Source organism: Corvus cornix, chromosome 20, assembly GCF_000738735.6.
Source record: "Corvus cornix cornix isolate S_Up_H32 chromosome 20, ASM73873v5, whole genome shotgun sequence".
NCBI classification, from domain to species: Eukaryota; Metazoa; Chordata; class Aves; order Passeriformes; family Corvidae; genus Corvus; species Corvus cornix.
In genome coordinates, this window is record NC_046349.1 from 11,606,790 (window position 1) to 11,626,729 (window position 19,940).

The following is a 19,940-nucleotide window of genomic DNA, read 5'->3' on the forward strand; positions in this document are numbered from 1 at the left end:
AACACTATGCAGATATTAAAAGCACTTGATAGTTTTGATTGACAGAAACCTGGCCTAAGCAGTTGAGAACTGTGCATTTCATGCAGTCTAAGGTAAAAGCAATGTATTAAATAACTTGGCCCTGCTAGAATTTGTCAGGCCTTGCCCTGCTTGGCAAGACTGTGTGTGGCCTGCAGTTTCTCAGACATGGTGCTGCAGAGAAAGGAAGTGTTACACAAAAGCTGCATTCTCTCTGCTGTTTCCCCCCATCCCTTCTTTGCACAAGATCTTCTGCCTTTGTCTGTGTGTACATAAACCAGGGAAAAGCTCCAGTTTCTGAACACCAGTAGTCAGGACTTCTGGAAAACAGCTATTCCAGTCATTTGTACATGTAAGCTATTACTTACATTCCTCTTCTATAATTAAATTGCTATAGAGACTGTTTTTTAAGATGTGGAGAATTTTGGAAGCATTTATAAACAAGCCAGCATATTTATAAACAAAGCTTTTTATTAATAAAATGTTTACACCTTTTTTTTTTTTTTTTTGCACAATACATCAGACTGGTAGTGATTTAGCATGTTATTACACTATAAAAGTTTATTATGGATGCTGAGGCTGAAAAGGCTGTTTACATTATGTCAAATCAACATTTCTTTATTTGCATTCTATGCACTATATGGGAGTGTAACAATTCAAACAAAAAGGAGAGAACAAAAGCCTGGTTTTCCTCATTAGCATCTACAAACCAACAATACAGACAAACCTGTACACGCTCTCAGGACCAGCCCAAGAGAAGACTAAAAAAAAGTCTCAAAACATTCATAAGCTTGGGAATTCATCACTACAATATCTCATCACTAGTAATCTGACTACACTTCATGCAGTGAAGCAATGGTTGGAAATTTGTGCAGTTTACAGTGCTGCAAATGCTCTGTAACTTTGAGCGGCTTACGTTTGTTTTAGTAAGAGATAATATAGTAAGAAGGCACAGACCTTTCAACCCTTGTAACAGGTTAACCCCATCCTAGGATGAAAAGGCAGAATGTTGTTATGAGTGACAAGAATTGCTGATACAAAGGTTAACCTTCACATCTAATTTTACAGGCAAACATTTACTACACTGCAAGAGCTCTATGCATATCAGGTTATTTTTGTGTCCTGAACACACAAATGCAGTTTCTCGTTAAGAAAAAACCCTTTTTTTTCTTCATTGTCCTCAGTGTGGGGGGGTACAAGTGGGAAAATTGCCAGGAAGTCTTAAGTGTCTCAGCTACAGAATGCAATCCATTTCTGTGCCTTAATTAATTCACTGTCACAGTGTCAGTGTTGGATACACATAATTCAGAAAGAGGAAGTACAAGAAAGTAAGTTAAAATGCAGAGGAGTTGACTAGAGGCTTACAATAACTTCTTGCTCCTCCAGGTGAATGTGCTTTTAGCCTTCATTATGTGGTAAAATACAGTCATGGCACAGGTCTCAGCTGCTGTAACAGTTTCATAAGGCTGTGCTAATGAATTACCATTTTGCTTACAAATATTTGCTGCTATGACAGATACTTCTAGAACTTTGTGGCAAAAGAGACACTCACCACCTATTGTTGTCTAAATCCCATAAGGAAACAAAGAACAAATTGCCAAGAAAACATAATGGATTTAATAGGAAATACATACTGTAACACAAGTAAAAGTGAGGCAAGATAGTAGCGGTGAATCTATCAAGGTGTCAGAGTTACAGAATATTCAAGTGCAACAACTGGATGGAATATCACACTCCCAGTGATGAAGAGCATGACAGAAGAGTGGTCTGTGTCCTTCAACATTTGAAAAAGGAGTAGCAGTTGGTTTGCTCAATAATATGTATGTGAAAACATCAACAGAAACCAAGCAAAGCCCAACCTTCTTAAAAGAAGGTGACCTTTACAAAGGCAATTAGCTCCTTAAATAAAATTTATAGTTAGTGTTTAAGCAAAAATTTAAGGACATCAATTTGCAGGTTGCTGTAAACAGGAACAGCAAAATTGATTCTTCTACGAAGTCTTTATTCTTAGACTGAGAAAAGTCATCCTACTGCCTTGGTTCTCCATGTAAAACAGTGAGCACCAAGTCACTCTCAGCCATTAGAACTTTTCTAAGTATTTCTGAATTGCTCTTTGTAGCATGTACACTCTGACAACACTATGTTAAAAATTCAGGGTTGGGTGGGGTGGAAGGAAATGGAGGGGGGGAAGGAGGAAAAAGCTGACCCTAGGAACATTTTGACATGTCAGAGGCTAAGCTCATCATATTCTTGGATTTCAGGATAGTCTTATATCCCTTGAAAGATTTGTTATCTGTGACACTTTAGGGATAATATCTGGTAATGATTGTTTGATTTTTTCCAAGTCATGCATTTTTGACTGTAGCTGAGCAAGAAGTGGTTTGCATTCAGACTTTTGAGACCTCCAGAATATCAGAAGGGATTTTTCAGAAACATTGGTATAAGAAGGCCTAAATAATTTTAGGGAATGATGTTTTGGCACTTGAATGCTTGCATGATATACAAATATGTATTTTCAAGCATATTCCTTTTGACAAGCTGGAGCCATATGACTCAAAGGAAAACTAACTTTTTTTTTTAATACTAGAACCTATATTTCCATCTCACATTATTAATTTACACAATCATCACATTTCTGTAAATCTTCTGTCACCTACCATCACTAGGCTGTGATCTACTATTAGAGATGGGATCTGAACATAAAACATCAACAGTTTTCTTTAGGGAATTTTTTGCAGATTTTTAGAGGCTTAATTCCAAGTACACAAGTCTCCTGCTTTGAATAACTGACTTGTGATGTACAAACCATCTCAGGTGGCTGTAAAATGACTTCCTGACGGAAAAGTTAAGAAAGTTTCTCCTTCTCTCTCAACTATGAGCCAAACAGCCTTTTTTAGAGGCTGCAAGTACTCAGGAGAGATACGTGAAGCCTTTTTACAAAATGAGCAGGCAGCGTAGAAGTTGAAGCCAGTGAATTATGCAGGTTCTCCTCATGTTGGAGATGATTTTACCCTGCTTGTCTGTAGCTATTGCTGCTGAGTGAGATTCACTCCAGGGTGAGCAGCTCCACTCTTCTGACAGCTTCTGTCCTGTAAATCATCTATTCCCAAGATAGTCTTTGCAGATTGCTGACACAGCATACCACAAATAGTCTACATCATCCTTAACACACACTAAAGACTGTTTCACAAGCAAGTCATTCAAACATCACTGCTAAAGCTTCCTTTTCCAACTAATAATGCATTATACTGGAATTTAACACTAATGTTAAGGAAGAATTTCAGCTTAACTGTGTAACAAAATCTTGCTGAGGCTAACTTTTAAACCAGTCAAGATTTTCACCATGAATTACTTTTTGATAATTAAAATGAAGCTTTAACCAAGAATGTAGTTCTCCCTCAACCAGGTTAAAGGATTAGACTTCCAAATCAATAAGTAGGTCCTGTCTCCTCTCCTCTTAACTCTCTTCCCAAGCAAGTGAATAATCCTTCTTGAGCAGGCTGGTAGCATTAAATGTAAAGCAACACATCAAAGACTCCAGTCTGCATAAAGCCTCCCTCTAAACCATTAACTGTCTGATCCTGCAGCACTTAAAGGAAGGGTGTCTCTGATGTCAGCAGGGATCTGAAGTGCAGTGATTTGCTGGACCTAATAACAAAGTCTTTACCTTCACAGCAACAGCAAAAGTTTTCAGAATTGTCTTAGAACTTTTCAAAGCACCTATAGCAATTTCCAGTAGTACGATTACTAGATGCTCCTGCTATTAAATGCAAGCTTCCAAATTTCACCTACTTGGGCACTTAATATGCCAGTTTTCTGCATGTACATAAAATATCCTACAAAACTACCTACAGCACAGATTAGGAGCCTGGCAAGTCACCTAAGTGACTGTTGCAACAGAGGGTCAGATGAAGACACCTTCCAAAACCTGGAGAGCACATTCAAGTTGCTCCAAAGCTTAAGAATGAAATATTTATCAAATTATATTTTTGTTCAATTCTATAACTTTCATGAGAAAGAACTGGCGGTGTTTAGAAGTTGCAATAGTCATATTTTTTTCAGCTAAAAAATGCTCTGGATCAATGATATAACACACACCTCGTTACATTTTTACATACATGACACTTTGCCCTTTCAAACTTGTTCTGCAGAAATTAATCTGTGCAGTGTGCTCTGGGGTGACCCCGCTTGAGCAGGGAGGTTGAACCAGATGACCCACTGTGGTTCCTTCCAACCTGAACCATTCTGAGATTGTGTAATTCCCTTTGACAGTATCTGAAAGTCTAGTCTCTCTGATGAGCTCCACTCATTAGACAGAAAGACACGGTGCAATAAAACTTTAATCCTGAGCTTTTTTAACAACTTCTTACCAGGAAAAGTTATTAAAAATTTAGCTGGAATGGTTGATAATCAGCACTCCAAACACTCCAATACCAATGTATCTCCAAATAGAGAAGCTATGTTAGGACAAAATATAATCAATTCCAGCAAGTCTAGTGCAAGATGAAAGCAGCTGACCTACCAAATTATTAATACAAAAGAAACCATTTTTCTCCACCAAAAATGAAACAATGAGCATGTGCATCTCATGCAGAGAGGATTGCATTCCAGCTTTCAGCAGGGCCAGTGATCAATAAACACTTATCTTGACTCAGGAGAACTTACATCAACCGTCTGACTTTTTAAATAGGCAAGCATTAAAAAGCAGCCTCACTCCAGGGTTGGTCGTTTGGACAATCTGAAACACTGGTTGTTTCCATGTGTTCATTACCTGCAGTAATTCAAGATCAGAACTGCAGAAAGAGTAGGATGTATGCCCATGAAGGATTGCATGAGTTGGATTTCTTGGGCTCTCTAGAAGCATGGAGCCTGTAGGACTGTGGCAAAGAAGGCAGAATTGGCAATGCAGGCAGGGTAAGGAAAAGGCATGACAAAAATGTAGTCACCAAATATCATTAAACTCACTGACCTGTCCAAAAACCTCATTGTACCAGTTTGCCTGTTTTGCTCCAGCTCTCCAAGAATTTTCACTAACACAAATGAAAAGTCCTTTTCATTTCTTACAAATTTTCATGCATTTTCTTCAGAAAAAATACTTGAGATGACAGAAAACCAGATTAAAAAAAGAATAAGCATCATCATGACCTCAGTTTGATACTAAAGCTAAACAGCATATTTTAGTATATACTCAAGTCTATTAAGCTCTTTTTCTTCAAAAAGTATAGAAGTTTCTCACTAGTGCTGGTAAGAAACAAAAAGTAAAAATAAATAAAATAGCACAAACAGGTATGGTCAATCTATAGTTTAATTGAAAGCCTACTAAACCCAATACAGAATAAGCTAAACACTGATTTGCTAAAAACCCTCACAGATGAAAAACCCCAGGAACCAAGAGGTAACGATCTACATTACCACATGTCTTAAGGTTACTTCCTATGTGTATTTTTGTGCCCAAAATAGGAAGGACTGGGTGCACCCCAGATGAAAGCTTGTTCAACAGACAGGCCTCATGCTGCCCCAACAGGATTCTCTATTGGCCCTTTCAAATGTCATTGAAAGAGAAAGAATTTCATCTGCCTCTGGATGAACTCACAGTGACAATACCTAAAATGCAGGAAAAAAGCCCTGATGGAGATTCCCTAAGAGTTTATCCCTAGGTGTGGAATGGAAGGAGTGTAGAAGATTGTAGTTTTTTTTACTGTTTTTACATAATTTATAACACTTTAAACACCGGTCTCATAAATATAATATGAACACTTTACACATGCCAAGCAATTAAAAGCTTTCCCCAAAAACTTGTAGGTCTTCTCAGAACCACTGGCAGCATCTGTTTACAGCATCTCTTTTTAGTAACCACTTAATTTAGTCAGATCTACAAGTAATTTTCTTCAAACAACATCTTAATATTAAAAAAACTTGTAACAACAAAAAGATGCCTATAAGCATATCAGTTTGCCTTAAAGTGATTACAGTCAGCATGAAAAAGAAGATTGTCTGTGGTTTAAGATCTGTTGCTTGTGTCCCCACCCCCAGTGCAGATCATCTTTAAATAAAAAGTGCAAATGGGATTTGGGGACTGGATGGACTGATTTGCCTACTGTTTGTCTTCAGTTGCTTATTCTGTAGCCATCTCACATCAACTGTCCTGTCATACTTTGGATTAGCTACACCAAAATTTAAAATAAGGCTCACTGAAGAAAAGGAAGAAATGACATCTAACTTCCAGACTTCTCCTAACACAATCTCCCACAAAAGTGCTCATTTCCCTTTTTACCAAAAAAACCTCCCAAAACCTTGATTACAAAACTACAAAAACATTTCAGTTCTACCATCCATGTAGTCACTTTCCAATCAAGCAAGGCCAAAAAAAGTGATGATGGATTCCCTTTGAATGCAAGAGACACTGCACGCTGTGGAAGCCAGCAGGCTGCCCTGATGACTGCAGTCTTTTCTGCACGCGTACGGGTGTCAGATGAGCCAGTCCCTTTTTTGGGGACCTTGGGTGTATGAACACCAGCAGATAAAGATCTAAGACTGATAATATAAACCCAACATGAACTATTAACTTCCAAGACCACCTACTGTATAAACAAGTTTGATTTTCTAAGGGGTCAGTCAACAGCAGCTGCGCTTTGTCACCGATGGCTGTCGTCGAAGTTTGAAGCCCTTCCCACTGGACGGGGGGTTGGTGTCAGTGGATGGAATTCTGCGACCTACAAGGAGGCAGGAAAAAGAAATTTATAGGAAATGTTATACTTGAAACTAATTCTAAGCATCCGGTGTATGCTCTTTTGTATGTATACAAAAATGTGTCTTCAATTAGCTGTAGGTCACTAGGGAAGACATTCCTGCCCAGCATGATGGCAGCAACAGTCTGTGTTATGTCTGTAAGAGGGACGGCTGCACAAAAAGACAGCAGAGGCAGTTTGAAGTCAATTTAGCAACAGTTACACTTCAGGCTCATCTAGATCTGGACAGCTGAGCTGTAAAAGCACTTGGAGAATACTTTGCAGGATGCAATACCATCTGGAATAGCTTGAGAACAACCATCTTGACCTGTATTTCCACAGATCACCTGCATCAGGCTTAGCAAAGGAGTGCTTGTAGAGAGAGCTGCTTTAGTCATCTCATCAGTCTTTAAAATGGACTGTTCCTGGTTGAGCATTCTCTTCTGAGGAGGATTTATGATTTCCTCCCCTCCCCCATAGTTTATTCAAGATCAATTTTAGAGAGCAACTATTAAGTCAGTAAATAAGGAAGCTAACCTACAGCACATATTTTTTACAACAGCTTCAATACATTCAACTGATTCTATAAGACCCAATTTTTTTTCTTGATGTTTCTGTAGTTAGACCCCTTTTCACGAACAGGATGACATACCTGCACATTGGTGCTGCTACCAAATAATATTGCATAGAATTCACTTTGGAATACTGTCTGCTTTTATTAACGCACATAAAAAGTATCATTGTTGTCCTCACCACAAATGGGACAGAAAAGATTTGCAATTTAATATGAAAAACCCCAAGGTACCACAAACATACTTGTGGAAAATCTACATGCAGTAGTTGCTATTCCCCGTGCAGTAATCTGGCATTTATGAATTCTTGTATTTTTAAAAACACACTTTTTTAGCCTAAGTACAAGCACTAAGAGTGAGAACTTAACTTCTTTTCTCAGATGTATAAAGTCTGGGTCTTCCTCATGCCATTTCCTTTCCCTTCCATAACTTTGGAAGTACTAATTGAAACATTCAATAACAGACATGGTGTGATGATACTGACTTCTGACATGAGTACCCTATTTGCTATTTACCCAGCAGCATCACAGTAGGCTGAGAATCTCTAGAAGGAATATTTAGAGGTCATTAGATGACCAGAAAATCATTCAGCTCATTTTGCAGTTTGTAGTCATGTCAGATTAACAAATTTAAGTCAGTATATTCTCACCCAAATAGCACAAAAGGTAACACAGAAATCAAATTTCTACTTGAACTTCTTGCAGAAGAAAGTACATTAACTGTTTAAATACTTACTAATTTCTATAAAGAGTTCATTAATGTTTATTGCATTTTTCGCACTTGTCTCAACAAATATTGCATGAATGGAATCTGCATAGTCTTTAGCATCTTTTTCCATGACTTCTCTGGAAAAAAAAAGCAAAGAAAAATTCATGAATGCAGAAGAATCCCATTACTCAAAACCTTAAGGGACAGATTAAGTTTTTAAGTGTCTCCTATAATGACTATTTTACCTGTTTGGCATCACAGCGCTCCCTCATGCTGAAGCTGCTGCTCATTCTTTACTCTGTGCTGTCTCCCTGCCTTGAGGTTCGAGCATAGTCATGAACTACCCAAGGCCTTAATCCATCTGACAACATTACAGTGGTTTTGTCTTGAGTGCTCTAAGTTTAGTTCTACAACCAGTCCTTCTGAGGTGTGTTATTCACCCCCCCCGCTTTAGATGTCCTGAGAAGATCCTAAAGCATTATTTCCAATGATCCTGTGCATTTCTTATGACTGTTAACAAAACCAAAGCATCTTCCAACACTGCACAAATCATCAGCACAGCATTTACTTTGTGTGAAGACGTAGCTATAAAAGAGGAATAATTTTATACTGAGCATACAGAAGTGTAAAAGTTATTCTGCACCCCAAAGAAGGCAAGTTGATGATTTTGTATCTTTCCTTAAAAAAAATGAAAAATACAAACCCTAGCAGCTGTAGGGAGATCTGGACTTTATGTTGTATCACTTTACATACAATTTCTACAATACACAGGCTACTTTCAGTAATGAGGGACTTTAGAATATCAAGAGCATGGACTTTGATCAGCGACTCAAATATTGCCTCTGACTAAAGTACAAGGAATCTTCCTCATTAGCTTGAATAGAAATGTTTACACTTATGATGCCAGCTGAGCACGTGAGACTGAATTCTGGTCTAAGTAATTTTACACTGTATTTCCTTCAAAAGACATGCTACTTCTAACAAAAGTTATTAGACCTCACTAGATAACTTCTAGGTATTAACAATTTGTAAAACCATACTCAGAACCACCTTTGCCGTGGTTCTTTAAACATGTAACCAGCTGCCTCCTTTGAGGCACCAGCTGTGGTGCCTTTTGCAGTGAAACCTAAACCCAAGAAGTTTACACACACCTTCTTTCTGAATTTTGGCTTATTTAACCAGAGCATCAATAAAAAAGGACTTCTTTTGTTTTTAGTACATGCCTTCCTGAAAGTTTGGCTGCTCATAAAGTTTCTCAAGAGCTTTTCCCGCTCCCTGCAACTATTTTGGCCACAGCCAATTCCACCCCAATATTTAAGCAGGGAAGGAAGGCACCTGAACAAGCAAGTCAGAAAAACCTACACAATGCTTTCCAACAGGCTTGGTGTTTTTCCTAGCAAAATGAGGTGCTACAGACTGACAGGGGCACTTCTTGTAAAGTGAGGTAAACAGCTTCTATTACACTATAGTTTCACAGGCAGTTTAGGTTTGTGTAACTTGGCACTGCCACCAGAAAAGGTAATCCTGTCTCCCTGTAAACTGCTCATTCCTAACCCTGCTATCCCCACACCGTTATGCCAGCAAGTGTTCATGGTGTGAGAAAGATAAGTATACTTGGATCAGTTGTTTTCTATTTTTTTTAAAGGGTTAGTTTTAATTTGGATCCATTTTACAGCGCAGTTTACTGCCCAATCACACGTATACTCACATCAGCACAGGGGAGGAAGTGGATGAGACCATCCAAGGGCAGACTAACCACATCTTTGAACAGCAGAAACAGCACAAACCCCATGTCCTCTGACAGCCCAAACCCCTTATGAAACTACAACACTAGAGCAGAACAGCTTAGATTGTTCTATACCTTTCAGCTGCTCTAAAATCTTGAAATATTTAACACTAGGGCTTCAGGAAAACCCTCAAAACTGACAAGAGTTATTTACCTGACATCATTAAGATCACACTTATTTCCTGCAATAGCTACAACAATGTTGGGAGGTCCATGCTGGCGAAGCTCTTTAACCCAGTTCTTTAATGTTGAGAAAGTTTCCTAATATGGAAAAAAAAAAAAAAGAAAGAAGACGGAAGGAATTAAGAGTCAGAACTGGCCCATGACACAAACAGAAAACCCCAGAAATCGTAATGCTGGGCCAAGATCAAGTTTCTTACCTCTTTTGTGATGTCATACACTATAATGGCTGCTGCTGACCCTCGGTAATACATCGGGGCTAAAGCACGAAACTGGAAGAAAGACACCAGACAACATAAACCTGATCTTCCACCAAACTCCAGAATCTCACTGTCATTACTGTTACTATTGAAAAAAGTGAAAACCAAGATCACAGCAGTGGAAAACTTTCCTTTACAGTCACAACTGGTCTGTGCAGTAGAGCACACAATCTCCCAGGAAGGCATTGTTCTCCAAAGGCCGGGCAGTAAATCGTGCGGGGCTCAGCAGCTCACCTACTGCAAACAGCACAAAGGCAAGCCTGATCTTATTTTGCCTAGATTAGAACCTCTCACTTAACAGACTGTCTACACAAACATGCATGTGCTCAACTTTAAACACCAAACAAGGGCAAAAATGCAGGAAGAAGCAAGGTCAACTTTGACCAAGACAAAAATGTCAAGAAAACTACCATATATTAATGTTGATCTGAAATGTTCAGAAGCTGCTGTCAACCTCTAGCCCCATGGATCAGTCATCAGTCTTAAATGCTAGAAATGCTGATTTCTTCATGATTTAACTTATGGCTTTAAGGATTTTGCTTCAATTTTCCCCTCAAATTTAGAAGCATGTTTAAAATTAAAAAAAGCAAAAGCCCATAACTATGTGCCCTGTTGCAAGCAGAGCTTTAAGGAATATACTAGATAAAAGGCTGCAGTAATTTTCTTGTGATTTTCAGAATTAAATCTACTGCAGGTCTGTTTGCTTGGTAGGGCCTGTACCTTTGTGTGGACAGAGCCTTATGAATCCAGGTCTAAAAAAAAGTGATAAAGTCCATGATCAAGTTGCATCAAAAATATCAATGTAGCATTCTTAAGAACAGTGGGATATTCTGCCAATTTAAAAAAAGCCAAGACAACTAATCTTGCAACCAGAATTCTCCATCAAAGTGCAGAGTGAACTGCATGTATTGGTTCCATGTAAGCATATATGATTTAGAGCTTTTGTGCATCTTATTACTCAGGGTAAAAATAATGAATTGGATACAGTTTTTCATAAAGGCTTATTCATTTCTAATAAAATACCAATTTCCTTTTGCTTAGTACTGTTCAACTGAGAGCAATATAATAAATCATAAAAATCTTGCTATAAAGCAGAATTCCAGACCATTTACATTTGGCTCTCAAATTCTATTTTGAAAATAGGATTTTGAACACAAAGTTCAGAATATAAAAATATTTAATAGTGGGAAAGGGAAACATGGGCAGGCACTCAGTTCACATTGGGATATAAACCCTCTCTTCCTTCTAAGTACTAATATAAAGGGAAATATATTTGGTAAACCACCACTTGGACTGGTTGCAACCTGGCCTTTTGATTATTTCACTATTTACATTGGGAATAAACCAACTTTCACTTGCTGATTTTGTATTACTCTCATTTCCTGTCTACTAACACTTAGATACTTTTTTCCACCTAAGAGCAGTCGGCAGATAAAATATATTAATGAAACAGATGTTACCAGAAACACTGGATTTTCCTTTTCCAATTTTTCCAAAGACTTCAGCTTGTCCCCCAGCCTCCAATTTGTGTTTTGACAGAATTATTAAGACAACATATTGTAATTATGCAAGGAAACTCAAAACTGTTAGGTAAGAAGGCAAAAATCCTCATTACTGTAAGTGACCTCCTATGAATTTAACTCGGTGGAGAAGAAATGAGAGAAGAAATAAGGTGTGTGCGTGTAAACGAGGTGTGTGAAGCGACTTGGTGCACATTTCCACCTCTGGAACAAGGCTATCCAGCCACCCTGAAGCCATGGAGAGCAAGGGGGTACCCAGAGCAGTGCAGCACTATTTGCAGCTGGGCTTTTGAAATGGGAATCAGCAAACTCTCCTCAAGAAGCCAAGACTATGAATTCCGTGCATTCCACATCATAACTCAGCAGAGACATTTCAGTTCCAAGAATGGTGTGGACATTTTTGGTGTTCCAGATGTATTCCATGGAGGGAATTCCTTCCATAATTCATTGTCAGATACGTTGCATGACCAGAAAACTGTGCTACAGATTTCAGGGCCAGGCAGGTATACAACCCATTAGTGACAGCAGTGATAGTGCTGTCCTGCTCTGGAAAAAAAAAATCCTTGCTCACACTTCACTGATTTCCTCGGTTATACTGGGGTCTCTCAGTGACTTCTCTCAGACATGGAATATAAATTTCGCAGGTATCACAGCTCCTGGGTCAGAGTCCTGGAAAGACATCTTTATTGAAATCAAAAAAGGAAAGGTATCATGCAACTTATATGGAAGAAAATTAAAGAGGTATCACTGAGAGTCTAAAAATAGACCAGGAACATGCTGGTCATGTACAGAGATGCTTCCTCAGATTAGATGTGCTGAATCCAAATTACAGGGTCCTCCCATTGCTTACACAGTTAAAGTGAACGGGATGGAATGCTAAAATGTAATGGATGTTTCCCGCCAGATAGTGGCAGGCATGTTTATAAAGCTTTCCATTTAAGAGTACCAACCTCTAAAAATTCATACTCTACCTCTCAGAATATCACTTTGCAGCATTAACATTCCAGAATGGGCTATGATGTTCACTTAAGACAAACTATTTACAGCAAATGCTGACTGGCTGCTAGGAATGGAAGGGCTCAGGATATTTTTGATAACACAGATACTATTGGACATATTCCTGGGGAAACATCCCTGACAATTTCTGTTTGCTTTACATAGTGCTGTTGGAAGGAAATAAATTGTCATTCAAAATCTACAGCACTAAATCAAAATACAAATATACTTGAGTTACTTCTAGACATCAAAGCTATTACCAAGCCAAAAATCTGGCAACTCAGTTCCACCAGGAATCCTAAAGGTCAAGTGCCTGTGGATAGGGAGGACTGAGGTTTTACAAGGTGTTTGTTTTGTTGGTTTGTTTTTTTATTTGGGCTGTTTCTCAAGCCAATCCTGAAAAGTAGTACAGCTGTATTTGCCAGTTGTTATCCTAAAGTAATAATCCAACCTTTGTCACGGTTACCTCACATCCTAAATAAACTCATCATGAGTAACTGGCAGTTGCCAGTAGTTCACTTGCAGTCAAGAAACAGCAAGAGTAAGCACTGTTAATACGGCTACTGTAATTTCTACCACTGTTAGTAGTAATATATAAGCAAACAAATTCTCTAGCAAAGTCTTCCTTTTAAATTCCAAGTAAAAATCATGCAAATTAATTAGCTGAGATCTCATCTGACTAGTCATTTTCTTCAAAGCTTTTGTTGCCTCCCCTCAGAACGATGCATGCTGCAGAGATCAAAACCACAAACTAACCAAATTAAAATTTAAATTTCAAAGTAGATTCCTTGACATAGCTTCTAACACCATCAGATTTGATTAGTAAAACTTTACAAAAGAATACAAAAGCAGCTATCACCTGTAACACTGCTTGAAACTCTGCTTTGGAAAGCTTAAATCTACATCCTACTCACATTTATAACCCTAACAGTAAAGCTAACAGAATGTGTTAGCAGTTGTATATTTTTCCAGAATCAACGCCTTACTTGTACTATGAAACATGGTAATTCATTTCACTTTGATTCTTGTGGTGCTGCACTGGCTGCAAATATTGCAATTGAACGTTTAAAACTCAACTAGAAATGGTACTAGAGAGAGCTGCTGGCTTCCCCCCACACCAGCCTTGTTTTCTTCGGAAAGACCACTCCCTTTCAGCGAATCTAAACCCAGTCTATTGTTCCATCAACTCCTAAGTATAGGAGTTGATGAAACAATAGATAAGGCAATCTTACAGATAAGGTAATCTTCCTTACCTTTCTACTTCAACCATGACAACAATGAAAAATAAAAACATATCTACAGCACCCACATCCAAAAGGAACCTGCATAGAAACAAGTGTTCTAACACGTTTGTAAAACCAGATCACTTTGTGACTTTCAGGGGCAGAGTTAAAAAGCAACCCAAGCTCTGGCCCAAACTTTCCCCACAGATAATGACTTTACTTACCCGCTCCTGTCCAGCTGTATCCCAAATCAGGAATTTATGCAGCTCATTTTGATACTGTACAGTCTTGGTCATAAAGGAGGCTCTGAAAAAAAATGCACAGTTCATGCTTTTTGAGAATATAAATACCTGCTTAGAACATTCATTACCACCTTGTAAAAAGGTTCACATTCCAATAAAAGTGCTTTCCCCACACATAAACCCATGAACTGATGAAGAGTTTCAGATATAAAGGCTGAAATGGAGAGGATGACATTTCCTTTCAGACACTGAAATTCAACTAACAAAACACATCATAAATGATAAGTTTTAATTGTTTATAAGCTTTAGATAAAAAATATAGGATGTATGACCAAAAAACCCAGAAAGGTCAGCCTTTTAGCAACATCCTTCCTCACAACAATCACTTCAATGCACACTGGAAACTTCTGGGGGGAAAGAGGTCAAATCCTTCCCTTTGTACCAGCTTTTTCTATCTCTGTATTAACATTCAGGTAAGTGCTGGTAAATCCATACTTGGGAATAAAACAGGAGATGGATATCACTATTGGTAGGTGTTAACAGGACAAAGAAATCAATAGAGTAACTTGCTTGTTGTCTGCACTCTGTACAGCTTCCAGATCCTGTCTGGCATTACATATTTTAGTTTGCAGAGGCTCTTGGACTTCCAGAGGACAGAAAAAAAAAAAAAGAAAGAAAGAAAAAAAATCTCTCCTATGCTTCTCCCATTGCCCAAATTCTAGATGTTTTATAGTTAAATATTGCAAAGTACTTTTGTGGTTTATTTGATGTGCTTTAGCTGAATGAATGTATTTCCCACAAGAACATGAATTCAGTGACCTACTCTTCTACAAGAGGGAGTTCTTTGCTGTATCTCTTACCTGCAGGAATATTTTTCACTAGAAAAACCACACACTGAATTCAAATCCTTGTACAGCTGGAACTATAGGTGACATAATTGTTTTAAGCACATGAGATCCTACACTGTGAACTTGAATACCTTTTGTGTGATTAAGTCCTGTCACTTGAAAATATTGCAGAGCTTCAAGTTTGTTCTTCTGTCAGTTTTGACAGGATTCTGAAGGCACCGGATCTTCTTATAGTACCCCAAACTTGCTGTACAGTCAGACTCAGACAGCAAGAGTCTTTCAGCATGATCAACAGCATTAAATACCTGAGCCCAGGACGCTGAACTTCAGTTTATCTTGGGGCTTAAGAACCACTTAATGATGTCCCTGACACTTTTGTAGCGAACGTAACTGCAGTCTTCGGACATGTTTCAATGCTATAAGAGGACAATTAGCTAGCTACATTAAAGAAAGGGAAAGGGAGAGGCTACACAATGTTTCAACTGTTAAGAAGTAACCTTCTCGCCATTCCTTAAGCCCAGAGCATTTGCCAGATAGTGTGCCAAACTCCAAAGTTAATTAGTGTTTTAAGAAGCCAGATATAAAGTTGCAACACCCCTAAAAAGGAAGAGCCTAGATGCAATGCATTTCAACATCATTTACTAGCTGATGTACTTCTGCAACAAGTAAGGAAAAACAAAGTGATAGGAGTATCTCTTGTAAAGCACAGCAGAGACTTTCACTTCCTTAAGACTGCTGCATCAAATCTGAATTCTCTTGCCAGTATGGAAACTGTTTCCTAAATCATAGATTCTCACTGAATTTATCTTACGTGGTTCTATAAACCAAAACATCCCTACACAGTCAATTTGAACGGAACAGTTGCGTTTCTATAATTCACATCACAACTAAACCACCCCAAGTAGTACCTAGCAAGAGCTTAAATGTTTCTCGAAATTCTTTGACAATTGAGTCAACAAAACCTTTCAAACTGGAGTTATCCTTGATGACTTTTAGTAGGAATAATGTCTTTATTACTAGGAGTAATGTTTTGTTACTAAATTTCCCAGCTGCTTCTCCCAGCCAAGTAGGCACTATAACTACATGAACAAGATGCACCTGAAAGCAGTTTGATATTCCTTTTTGATGCTATAAGGAAAGACTAGATATTCTGCAGTACCTAGAGGTATATGCTGGTTAAATGTGCCCTCACCATCCTGAGAGGAGAAAAACTGCACAATTCTGACAGGACTTCTGCAGCTGCCCATATCAGAACCTGAGCAATGAACACTGAGAACAACAAAGTGTGATTGCTCAGCTAATTCTAAGAGGAATGAAAACAGGACAGGAAGCAAGATCATATCTCATGAACTCAAAGACCCAGGAATAAAGTTTAAACATTCTCAGCTTTAGTTGAGCAAGATGCTCAAAGCTCTTCTAATTTTTACTTTGTTCTTTCCACCTACTAGTCTAAATGAGGAAATAAATGCAAGGTATAAAAAAAAGTCAAAATTAATTTGCTTAAAATTTTGGGACTGCGTATCTTATTGGCCCTTCACACAACCCCTGCATTTGGGCAAGTCTTGATTCATTTATACCACTACAGCAAACTACCAAAATACCAAGTCCCCAGACCAGTGAATGATTTTGTTAAGACTGTTAAGAGATAGATTTTTAGTCTGTCACTTCAAGCAACTATAATGATCTCAGTACTGTCAATAAACCTCTGTTACCAGGGAAATCTAAACAAAAACACACTTCTTACAGAATGTCTTGCAGTTCAATGTCAGTATTTATACCCAAAAAAAGAGGGGGGTGTAAGGGAAAAGAGAGAGATCATGGGGACCCCAATTTTTCAGAAGGACAGGATGAGACACAGCTGATCTTTATCAGGAGGACCTTTTTTTGGCTAAAGCTGTAGCAGAGCCCGTGTGACACCTGAGACAGGAAATTGTACTGACACCCCCACACACCTCTTGGCATCAAGCCAAGTCTGTCCTCCCATAAGCCTAAAATTGCTTCTGATCAAACCAGCCCAAAAGACACTTGCTAAGCAAAAAAAAAAAAAAGACAGAAAAAGAAATAAAAAGATCCAACCACTCTAATTCCTGATGCTTGCCTTTCCCTCTATCCATTCAAAGATTTGAGATCAATAATGTTGCTGCTCTGAGGCTCAACTTTCAAATATTCCCCTTACCTATGAGACCAACTGCAAAAACAGTTTCATCAGTTAGATTTGTGTGCATTGCATACAGATGTGTAACACTTTAACTAACTAATAGCGAGACCTACCTGAATTAGTATGTTAACCACCCTCAAGAACCTAGGAGACTTATTGTACTTGAGCCTTAAAAAAATAAAATTAGAAACCGTGGAGTTGCATAATAGCTAGATGTTGAAATTTAAGGGTTGTGCTTGAGAAAAGCATGCTGTCTCTTTAGCAGATGCATCCATAGTATTCACTGTTAGCTTAGCTTAACAATACAAAATGGGTCCAGACCTTACAAATGAAAATGGAAGCTACAGGAGTGCCAGGAACACTCCTACGTGTCCTGAGGTAGCTCATGAGCTTAATTAAGGCAGCAGTCATGTTTATTACCACACTTAGCTGCCACACACGAAGAATTCTCAAGTGATCTATTCAGGTAATTTCATTTTATTCTTGCATAAATCACATTTACTTCATTTATTTTCTTACCCTATTGTTGGGTTGATGTTGGGATCAAAGCTATCTTCAACAAATCTCCATACGATACTTGATTTGCCCACACCAGTGTCCTAAAAAAGACCAGAAGCAGTTGAAAGTGGTATTAGTACCTATAAATAGATGATTCTTTTTGTCTCCAAACCCTGCAGTACACTGTAGTGAATAACACATTCCTGCAGAGAATCTCAGAGAAGTTGTGAAATACTTCAGGTACTGTACTAATTTAGCAGAAAAATGAAAGGTCTGTGACAAGTTACAGTTTTCTAAACAAAATTGTTAAGTTTTTTTTTGAAGCACCACAAAAATCTGCATTCACACTTACTATAGCTCAAACTTTGGGGTTTTTTACAAAGCTATGCATACCTTGCTCTGGAACAGCAATGGGAAAAGACCACTTTTGGTAAAATATACAACAATGGAGTATGGCTTGCCAGGATGGAGGACCAGAGCAGCACATGAAATTATACAAGTGTGACACACACATTCAACCTCTGACTAATGCTGTCCCACCCTGCTTAATGAAAGACTTGAAATTTCTTCTGTGACGCACCTGAAACGTGTTACTAATGCAACTCTATAGTACTAAAAATTGTGAAAGAGGAAACAGAACATGAAAATACTGGATTGTGTATATTTTTGCACCACCGACTCCATGGTTAAGACGAAAAAGATATATAGAAGTCACATTTAGAAGTGAAACAAACTCTTAGCAGTAAAACACTTCTCAGTAGAAGCTGGACATTTGAAATGGTATTTAAGACGTGCAAAGACAAACTTTTTGCTTTACATTTCCTGAGTCATTAAAACTTTAAGGAATAAACCCCTGAGGAATTGCTTCACTGAAAATGAAGTTTTACATCATACATGCTTTTTTTTTTTTTTTAAATCTCCTGAATAGGGCAGTAATTTGGGTACATATATGACTGTTTGTCCTGCCAAGCTGCTTTCCTCTCGAGGAAAAGCACATTATCATAGCTCTGTATTTTATACTGTTTGCAGTCTCATTAATCAGAGGAAATCTCAAAAAGAGAAACACAGATGTGGTTCCTGGCTCAAAGAGTTCGAGGACAAGTTTTCCTGGGTGCTTATTCTCCTTTTCTTCCACAACAAAAGGTTTCTCAGGCCAGGTGAACACAAACAGTAGTTACCCCAAATACCTTTATAACACGAAGGGCACACAAGCAGATAATCTTCCCCTCTGAAGGGCAATGTGGCCATTTAGAAGCAGAAAACAACTCTGAACAACAGAGGGTTTCGATGAAGGTGGTGACACCTTGACCTGTTCAATGCGGGGCTCTCAGATCAAACCAAGCCAACACGCAGCTTCATACCCTTCAATTTTTAAACTTCTGCTTCACTTTGCTCCATGTGTCCTCCTTCCACCGCCTGCAAGACTTTCAAGCCTACATATGTTCTTACAATACAAGTTCAGGCCCCTCCCTCTCTCCCACCAGTTTGATTTCAGGTGCTTCTATTTATTTTGTGAACTCCAAGCCCGAAACAGCCTAGGAGGAAGAGGGAGTACACATTTGGCATTCCTGCTTCCTCTCTTATTCTTTTTTAAAAGGAGAACAGGGCAAAAAAGGAGCGATATTGACCCCTGGCAGACGCCTCCCCCGCGGAGGGGAAGGCGCGTCCGACCGGTCCCCAAGAGGGACGGGGCGAGGGCCACCCCGCGCTCGGGGAGAGCTCGCCACGCTCGGCGCCTCTCCGGGCTCCGACAGAGGCTCTCCAGGCTCTGCTAGAAGCTTTACGCCATCACCACAGCTCTGACAGAGGCTCTCCGCCATCACCACAGAGGCTTCCCGGAGCTCTGACAAGAAGCTCCCCGCCACCACAGAGCCTGTCCAGCCGGCCCCTCATTCCTCTCCCACTCTCCCTCCCGTTGCCCACTACTTACCCCCAGAAGGCAAACTTTCAGTTCCCTCAGAGCCATGGCCGGGCGAGCAGCGCCTTCAGCGAGTGCCTGAGACGCGGCCCAGCACGATCATCGCCGTCCCCGCGGCAGCCGCCCCCCGCCCGCCCCGGTTACCCGCACACCGCGCTCCTCCTCAGGCTGCGCGGACGCGCCGCCATCTTGGGCGGCCGCCGGAATCCCCGCCCGCGCCCCCCGCTCGCTGTTGTCCCCCTCGGGTGCTGAGGGACCGCTCGACCCCGGCAGCCACTGCTCCTT

General features: G+C 39.3%; 1 protein-coding gene across 1 annotated transcript; it reads right to left on the reverse strand.

Moving 5' to 3' along the window:
- Positions 1-471: 471 nt before the first annotated feature.
- On the reverse strand, positions 472-19,859 carry RAB22A (RAB22A, member RAS oncogene family). Its single transcript, XM_010396818.4, has 7 exons — positions 19,668-19,859; positions 17,759-17,838; positions 14,216-14,297; positions 10,193-10,264; positions 9,967-10,073; positions 8,054-8,163; positions 472-6,731 (listed from the first exon to the last, which is right to left on the reverse strand). The coding sequence occupies exons 1-7, from the start codon at positions 19,701-19,703 to the stop codon at positions 6,634-6,636; spliced, it is 585 nt and encodes a 194-aa protein (XP_010395120.1). The 5' UTR covers positions 19,704-19,859; the 3' UTR covers positions 472-6,633.
- Positions 19,860-19,940: the final 81 nt, after the last annotated feature.

Excerpts from the sequence above, each read along its gene's own strand:
- RAB22A (XM_010396818.4), bottom strand. The coding sequence starts at position 19,703 with ATGGCTCTGAGGGAACTGAAAGTTTGCCTTCTGGGG. Across the intron at positions 17,839-19,667 it reads TGAAAGTTTGCCTTCTGGGG|GACACTGGTGTGGGCAAATC; the intron begins GTAAGTAGTGGG and ends GGTCTTTTTTAG. Across the intron at positions 14,298-17,758 it reads AACATCAACCCAACAATAGG|AGCCTCCTTTATGACCAAGA; the intron begins GTAAGAAAATAA and ends ATTTTTTTTCAG.